The 9,256-nt window shown below is 40.7% G+C and overlaps 1 protein-coding gene across 1 annotated transcript in view; it reads right to left on the minus strand.

The window, feature by feature from the left end:
• Positions 1 to 4,998: 4,998 nt before the first annotated feature.
• LOC103918720 (multidrug resistance protein 1-like) overlaps positions 4,999 to 9,256 on the minus strand; it is a 35,710-nt gene continuing 31,452 nt past the window's right edge. Inside the window, exons 25-28 of the mRNA XM_009326112.1 lie at positions 8,013 to 8,210; positions 6,890 to 7,096; positions 5,741 to 5,887; positions 4,999 to 5,196 (exon numbers count right to left, since the gene is read on the minus strand). Of these exons, the coding sequence (XP_009324387.1) occupies positions 4,999 to 5,196; positions 5,741 to 5,887; positions 6,890 to 7,096; positions 8,013 to 8,210 (750 nt within the window). The remainder of the gene's footprint in view (positions 5,197 to 5,740; positions 5,888 to 6,889; positions 7,097 to 8,012; positions 8,211 to 9,256) is intronic.

Genomic DNA, 9,256 nt, shown 5'->3' on the forward strand with positions numbered 1-9,256 from the left:
GCCTTTCACTCACTGTCTTGACCAGGTCATGTACAGTTTGGATATAGCTGTAATGACTGCCAAGCCACATTTCTTCAGTATAATCCAAGTCCATTTGCAAACAGAAGAGCTTGGGAAAACCTTGAAAAAGCTGTCACTTTATTTCCTTCTTCAGCAAGACACAACCATGGCTCGAGAGAATCTGAACTCTTCTGCTTTTGGTTGTTTCTCCTCAGAAAAAATGAGTTCCCTGGGTAGAGCGCCCGTGGTAGCAGGCAGCGGGTGAGCCCTAAATGCAGGCAGAGCTGGAGCACTGCTGTGACAAAACACTTCTTCAGGGAAGGGGAGGCACAAGCCTCATCCAGAGAAGATACTTAACCCTTGAAATCCAAACTCCATCGGCACTAGGTTATCAGCTGTGCTACTGATATCTGTATGGCAGGATCTAGCAGATCAAGGACTGGCTTTTTTTTACCAGTGTTACGAGGGCAGCTATTTTCCTAGAGCAGACACAGTCCAGGAGAGCAGTTTCTCTTCAAACCCTGAAGCAACGTCAGGTGAGCAGACCTTAACGATCCCGCATAGTTTCTTAACATTTCCCTTACTAATTAGGTGAAATCACAGACCATTAACATTTAAATAGGCCCGCTCCCAAGTGTGACAGGAATTTCCTAAAGCTCTGTAGGACAAGAGCTCTGCGAACTCTCCCTCAGCCAGACACATTCCCACCTGCAAACACCAAAGTGTAAAGTCAGCGGTACAATGTGTGTTGATGGTAGCCAAGAAAGGACAGGTTAGGTATTGCCTGCCACAGATTCCGTAGTGGAATTTTGCAAACTCTCGAATTTTAATTAAACTCATAAATCTAATCCAGGTAAAAAAAAAAAAATAGAAAGACATTTTGATGTAGTATTTCAGCTGACCCTAAAAAAACTCCAATTGTTCTTTTCTCCCCCCTTCTCAAAAACAGATCGTTTCTAAAAGTACAAGGGTTGTGAATTGTAATTTTAATGAAAGCTGTCCTTCTTGCCATACAACCAGCATTATTAATTAACTTCTTTATGAGGATGCTTACTTTACAGGTTTTAGATGAATATAAATTTAAATTTTATAGGCTGCAGAGGAAAGTAGATATCTGGGAAAAAACACGTGATGATAAACATTATATTCATTTACTGTCTTGCAAACAGCGTTATTCCTGAATTGCAGACAGGTATTTCAAACCAAAATAGCACATCCAGGAATGGGAAACATCACCCACTGGAAGTGGTGCACTCCAATGCTCATACAAACAAGAGGACAATTAACTTTTTGAGGCCATAAAGATAATTGGGTCCTGTGCCCTCTAGTTCACATGCTTCTGTCAACTACTTCTCCCATCTCTGGGGCTTCAGTCTGCATTAGTAATTAACATTTTAACTAGACTACTGATTGCAAAGTTTTAATAAAATTTAACAGCTATGTATGATACTACAATGGAGTCAAGTGGTTAAGAAACACTCGATTCTTTGTCCAAAATGCCTTATGAATGCCTTCTCTGAAGTCTTCACTCTCTTTTTTGGGACATCGTACCTTAATAATTCCCTAGGAGGCTTAGATCAGTGCTGGCATAAAGAAAGTGTGTGGGCTAAGTGCTTCTCATCTAGTCACGAACAAGGCATTTGGTGTTCCTTGACAAGTATGGGCTGATGTGTTCCCTTCATCGCTATCCTCATAGCAGTTATCTTACGGGTGAGGTCCCCAGTGACACCAGCAGCGACTCACCATATTGTGGGCGTGTTTGGAGAACACTAGCCCCTGCCTGGGCAGGGATAAGGGAAGTCTTTTTTTAAACTCTGACACCTGGGGTAGATGGCAACACAGGACAGAGTGTGATGGGGCCAACAAATCCTCTGCTTTTAAGATGTGTCCTCGTAAGCTTTTCTTTTGTGTCAGGGCTAATTCTTTTGATCTCTATATCAGTCTAGGGTTTGGTGCTGAAAAAGTGCTTTTAACATGCATTTATCTCTGAATTTAGGTCTGCTTTTAATTGGAGCACAGCCAGTCTGCAAGCTCTACGGGCATATCCAGCTGGGAAGGTGACTTGGTTGGTCTGAAGTAAACCATCAGAGCATAGAGTTTGTTATTAGTGCCTACAGGCTGAGCACATCAATCTATTTATATCTCATGGAGTCAGTAAAGTCATCCCACTCAGTCTGTCTTTTAGCAGGCATGCAGTAGTGCGCTTTTTTGTCATTCTTACAGATCTTTGGGACTTTGCTCTGTTTGCTTGCTCACCGTCTCTTTTATGTTGGGTAGGACTTGCTTTTGTCTGGTGTTTTTCTCAGGTCTGCAGCTGATCTTTAAAACAGGGCTGTGATATGAATGGCTTTTAGTATGTTTGTATTGAAATAAATCAGTAAAGGGTGTTCTTACGTTGTGTAACATCTCACTTGTGAACTTAAGTAAATCAACGCTATTTACTTCAATTGCGTTTTCTATTTTCCCTTTTTAATCATGTAAGAGCAGAGGATGTTCCCGAGGCACATCTGTCTGGCACTGCTCTTTCCTCACTTGGCTGCCACGGCCCAGAGCGGTGCACACACGCTCCCTCCATCACATCGGCACCTGCTCCTTCTGGCCCTGACCAAAACCCACGCCTACCTTTCTATAAGGAACAATGTGACACGGTGCTGCCAAGCGTCTTACTTCAAGACCTTTATCTGTCTATCCTTAACATACATCGCTGGTACTGAGTCTGTCCAGCTATTGCAGCATGAGAATGCTCTATGTAAACAAAGGTGAGGAACATGCCAAAAGGGATGCAAGTGTAGTCACTTTTCTTTCCATGGTAGGTAATGTTGACCTCTGAAAGAGCAAATAAGGGGAAACACAAGTCACAGAACTTATTTTTCTAGGCTGACCATGCTGCAGCTCTTTCAGCACCTTCCAGGTCAAATAGTGCATATTTCCTCACTCCTCTTGCCCCTGTGCTACTAAATAATTCCAAGCTGGTGGGAAGGAAGCACATTTTGGATTCTTCTCCGTTATCTGCATGGATGTGAATGTAGTATTTTCCACAAAGATGCTCCATTAACTAGCCCCAGATGTTAGATGATTCATTATGTTACAGAGCCTTAGCGTAATGGTTATCTCCTCCATTTATATACTGAAATTAATTTCCCATTTTAACTTCATCTTACTTAATTGTTACTGCAATAGAGTGTAATGAATTGTAATATTACAAAAATGTATTATTCATTATAATTGTAATGAAAAACACATATACATCTAACCCAAAAGTATAAAAATTCTTTCCTTCCCCAAAAGATTTCTGGATTAAAGAGGAAGATATTTTATTTTCAAAACTGAGAATCAGTCTCTACTGCTTGTAATTTTAATTCCAGTGCAGAAACAAAACAGGGAAAAGGGAATTAACTGGAGCCCGCATTGGATAATGGGGAATGTAATGAGAGCAGCAGCTCCTGTAGTATCTGCCTATCATGAGGAAGTGAAGAGGTCACATAAGAGGGGTGCCTGAATGAGTGATAACTCCTCTTGTAACAGTCCCTGAGAAAAAATGCATGAGGGAGAGTGCCTGTATTTATTTTGGCAAAGCTGAGACCAGAATTTGTTTTCTTTTGTGTGTTTTTTCCCCTCATGGATCCTGACGCTGGAAAACAATTGAAATGAGCAAAGGAGGTAGTCATTACTGTAAGTTTTGTCTGCTACAATGGAGCAGAGATATCTGGATATTATAAAGTATTGCAGGTTGCTCCAGGCCATAAATCCTAACCCAAAGCCACGTGCAAAGCCTTGGAAAATTAAAATGCTGCAATTGAGTTTAACCAGCCAAAAAAAACGGCTGCTGAGTCACTCTGACTACATGGTACATATTCGTCAACTGTTGAAGGATGTATTGCAGCACCTCGAGTAATGTATCAGAGGAATAACCAATTATTGAAGCACATGTGTAAATGAGTTTTGCCAACACTTAAAACAATCTCTAAAATTATTCATAGAATCATAGAATCATTTAGGTTGGAAAAGACCCTTAAGATCAGCAAGTCCAACCGTTAATCTAACACTACTAAGTCCACCACTAAACCATGTCCCTAAGCACCACATCTATTCAAAATAAAGGATCCCATATTGAAAACCACTTTTTAATTTTATTTTTTTTTCTTCTAAAGAAAAGCTATTTACATGGCTGACGTGAGTGCACTCCAAAAGGAGCCATCCTAGCTCCGCTGGAAGACTTTTGAAATGACCCTGATAGATGCAAAGAGTGATTAAACTCTGTTAGGTCAGCAATGAAAAAATACTGAACAAAACAATGGTATCTTTTATGTCAATTTATCTCTATATGGAAGGCTTGTAACTATTGCAATTATTGGCTGAAATAGAATATTGAATCTGCAAGTAATGTGTGAAGCACAGTAATATTAGAAATGTGGCATAACATGGGAAAAAAAACCCAACAAAGCCATGCATCCAACCGCTTCTCTCTAAATTTAATACAAATGCCTTTATTTGGAAATTCAGCAGTAAGAATTGACAGTCATCTTTATCTAATTAAGAAGACTTTATGGCAGCATCTGGCTGGTGAAGAAACCCACAGGGCAAGCAGAAGCACCTGTTCACTGTGTATCCATGATGCTTAACCACTGTCATACTCTGGTACCGCCTTGTCTATGGCACCTGGTGTGGGCCAGGGCTTGGGGGGACAGCAAGAGCAGGGTGCCCCACCTAAGCCGTGGTGTGGATGAGACTACTCCAGGTCTGGCTGCCTCCAGATCATGCGAACCCCACAAATGCCCAGCAGACTCAGCCCCTGGGACTCACCCGTGCACCTTCCATGACCCACCCCGGGGCATGCACTGCTCATCCCCACAGATGTGTGGGGCAAGGACTACACTGGGTATAGCAAACAGGCTGCAACACACGGTCCCTGCTCCATCAGCACAGACACAGCCAACCTTAATTCTCTGTAAGCTTTTCATGTCTTCCCAGAAAAAAAAAAAATATCTGCAAATAGTACTAATTAGAGACTTGTGCATTTACAAGGGCATAGTAGTGTCCTTCCTTTGCCAGTAACTGGCTGTGGGTGCCCTGCTCAACGACCCTGCCGTTCTGGATCACTGCAATGATGTCTGCAGTCTGTACGGTCGTCAGGCGGTGAGCAATGACTATGCAGGTTCGACCTTGCCGTGCGTTATCGAGAGCTTTCTGGACGATCTGCACACAGATGTCGTGAAAATGGTGTTAGCACCTGTAAAGCCTTCACTTGTCATACGTGAAGAATCAAATCACATTTGATTTCTTACTCTTTGTTATCACCTGAATATATCTCCCATAGATATACAAGTCAGCGCATACACGAGACACCCTTACTCAACACGATTTCTCACTGAGGTCAGTGAGACTGATCAAATGAGCATGAGACATTGAGAAGTGGGTTCTTGGGCATCCGTTTTGGGTCAGAACACAGATTCGGTATTTACCATCAAATACAGCTAATAGGAAGACAGCTGAAGAGTATCAGCTTCCCATGGTGTTTTCTACTTAAAGTTTTGGAGTTTTCTACTTGTTTATTTAGTAGATACGCACAGCTTCCTAGTGTCATTCAATTCGCAGCTTGCAGCTGGAAAAGCTACCATGATACACCTGCCCTGTTGTTTCACAGCTGAGCGTTTGCAGCATGTTTGCATTGATTTTATTCTACAGAAGGAGCTAGCCATGTACATAGAGATATATATTTCACGCAATAATCATTACTAACCTTTTCACTTTCTGTGTCAAGAGCAGAGGTAGCTTCATCCAGAAGCAAAATGGCAGGATTACGAACCAGAGCACGGGCAATTGCTATTCTTTGTTTTTGACCTCCAGAAAGTTGTGTTCCTTTCTCACCCACCCGGGTATTATATTTCTGGATGTTAAAAATTAAAAAAAGAAGGCCTGTGAATACTCTTAGAGAAGGAAGATTAGAAAAGTAAAGTTTTATGCACAGCTATAAAAATTATTAGGTATTTCCATCTTGAAAGAAAAGAATAGTGCAAGTGTTTTTAAGAAAGCTAAGGTTTTATAAACACCTCTAGTATAAACAGTTATATATACAGCCACACATGTTTATACCTGGTCTGAAAATTTACTTCCCCAAAGACTGGAATAGGTCTTGAATGGTACCACCAGTGATACAGTGGTGAAGTGTCCACAGACATCTGGCCATGAGCGTATGATCATAAGAGTAACTAGAGATTTAATGTTTACTGACACATACATGAAGAACTTGGTCCTGCCTTACTTGTGAATAAAGAATCCCAAACGTCATTAGTAGTAATGAAGATGAAATATTTTTCAGCATCATTATATCATTTTCAAGTTACACAGAACTACAGTGAAAACAAACTATCAAAGCATTTTTTCTTGTTATAACCAAATTCTTGGCAGGCATGGTCAAATGCCATGTCATTCACTTTTGATTCATTGCCCCTTCATATTCGTTAAGAAACACTCCCTATCTATGGCTCATCCAATTAGAAATAGAGCACTTAGACAAATTTTTTTTCTAAAATAATTCAGTAAAACTTTCTCAGAGTAACTTGAGAAGTTTCGGCTGTCAAAGGAAAAAATATTAAAAAAAATTATGAGCACCTGTTTGTACATAGAGTGTCCTCGTATTTTTTTCCTCATATTCTGCTTTGTCTACCACTATATTAATTGGAACATTGACTTGTTTTGAACAAACTAACAAGGATTTTAAGCTTGAAACACACTGACATTTTAAAACATAAATTCTATATTTTTTCCTATTAAGGGAAACAAAAATGTTTATTTTTAATTTGATCGACGTAAGTGAGCAGTGCCTAGATTTCCTCATGTCACTCCAAAAATCTATTCTCACTGTGAAGAGAAGATCACTAGCTCTTACCTCTGGCAGTTTTTCAATGAAGGTATGAATATTTGCTGCTTTAGCTGCTTCTTCAATTTCCTCCTGACTAACCACCCTACTGTTGTCTCCATATCGAATATTTTCAGCAATGCTGCAGTCAAACAAAATGGGCTCCTGTGACACCAGGCCCAGTCTGGACCTCAGCCATTGTAAATGCAAAGATCTGGTATCAAATCCATCTGCTAACTAGAAAAAGCAACAGAAAAATGATGCCAAGTTGACTACAGAGCTCATCCACTGATACAATTCGTGTTTCCTGTTTACAGTGTGTAAGAGGAAGCCTGTTACGTGTTCGATTCCCAGCTGAAATCAAGTAAATTTTGCATGCAAAATGGAAAAGAACCAGCAGTAGAGATGAAATATTTCCTTTCATTAGTTTTTAATTTTGTGTGTGTTTTTGCTTCCATTTCCCAGCAGACAGAAACACAGAGTGCAGACTGCAGGCTGTTCCTGCAGTCCTTCCAGCCCTACTGACTGGGAACCAGGAACCTCACAGCAAAGCCTATCCCTGAGAAGCTGAACACAACAATAAATATTCTCAGCTGCAGGCCTTTAACTCGATCTTAAAACCTCCAAGGAGGTTTCCTTGGACTTTCTATACCCATTAATGGGGATCGCATCCAAAAGCCCATTGCAGCCTTCCAGTGGTGATGCAGCAGCATCCCCATGGGATTACGTTTGTATTCTCTGAAGCACGTATCTATGTCTCTAATGCGTGAATTCATATTAATGAGATGACTTATACATTGACAAGCAAGCAACATGAACTTTATGCCCCTGTGTGACCAGGCTGTGAGCAGCTTTGGGAGGCAACACAGTCTGACCCCGTCATTCTCCTCCCCGGTGAGATCAGCGTCCTGAGCCACCGCACCGTGCCAACACGGGTGCCAGTGCTGGCATGCGTGTCTAATGCATGGGGCAGGCAATGACAGGGGTCTCGAGGTTGTCTACAGCTCCACTGGAGCCACAACCTCAGTAACCCACACCTCTTTAAAAGGCATCTCTCCAGAGATATTGCTAGGATCGTTTAAAGCCTCTGAAACCTTGGAAGATAAAGAGTTCTGTAGATTTGTTATTAATAGACACACAAGTCTGTTTTTACCACTTGTCCTTCCACAGGGTCATAAAATCTCTCCAGGAGCTGAATGGATGTGCTTTTGCCACAGCCACTGCTTCCTACTAATGCCAGAGTCTGTCCTTTGTTAACCTTCACGTTGAGTCCTTGCAAAACTTGAAATTCTGGCCTTGTTGGATATACAAAATGGATGTTTCTGAATTCAATGTTGCCTTCAAAATTGCTCTGAAAAAGTAAGAGGTCACATGCTCATATTAGCATTTATTAACTTTAATTAAAATAACACTTGTAATACTTGGTTATTTAAGGGAGAGAACTGAAAAGGAAGTTTGGGAGGGTGTTTTCGAAACTGCTTTTGAAGTTCTTTTCAATTGCATATTGGATCAGTGTAGTATCATTGTTCATGGGATGATCTGCAGTTGTAAATTCCTAGATCCTTCTGGAGAAACAGTTTTCTGCATCTCTTGTATCTATTTTTCACTTCAGCTTTGAAAAGAATATCTTTAGACAAATAAACAACGTTAATATTTTTCATTTCTGACACATGTAATTGAGGCACTTCTACTCTTGATATAATCTATAGCATTTGCTTTCCTGATCTCACACTGCAGGTAGCACAATTTGAACGAACGTAACACAAGGTCAAGATCAGCTATTAAGATAGCAGAGCTAAATTCTTTGGTAGGTAATTCACAGGCACGTAGGACAAGCTGTGTTTTAAAAAGCGATAACAGTTGTTAATTAGCCATTCTAGCCAGGCCGATTTCTAAGCACAAGGGGAAGAAAGGGGGCACACACTAAGACTATCCTATTGTTTGGGGTAGGAGCCAGCCCTGTGTACGTACTAGTAGCACTGCTAGCACAGTGCTCTTACAGCAGCTGATGATCTAATTTAACGGGCTCAAAGCTTTGCTTTGCTGAGGTCACAGGCATCACTGGCATTTGAGTCCAACCTATACTAGGTTTATTTATTTATTTAGTTCTAGTATAAATAATTTTTATTTATAAATTCTCTATAAATTATATAAATAATTTATTGCAAGTTTTATTTTACCAGGGACCTTCTGCCAAATCTTTCAACGTCTGTGCCGGAGGACCCTTGTTCAAGAAGATATGTAAGTGTGCTCCTACCTTTAAAGGCTGAAAATCCTGTGTATAAGCTTAAAGTTATAGAAACTGGATTATGGCTTCCTGAGTAGGGGCTACCATCTGAAACCTACCTACTCGGGAAGTTCACTTTAAGCTTAGATGGATGTGCAAATGTAATCCTT

This window comes from Pygoscelis adeliae, unplaced genomic scaffold (genome assembly GCF_000699105.1).
Source record: "Pygoscelis adeliae isolate BGI_AS28 unplaced genomic scaffold, ASM69910v1 Scaffold15, whole genome shotgun sequence".
In the NCBI taxonomy this organism is placed as follows: domain Eukaryota; kingdom Metazoa; phylum Chordata; class Aves; order Sphenisciformes; family Spheniscidae; genus Pygoscelis; species Pygoscelis adeliae.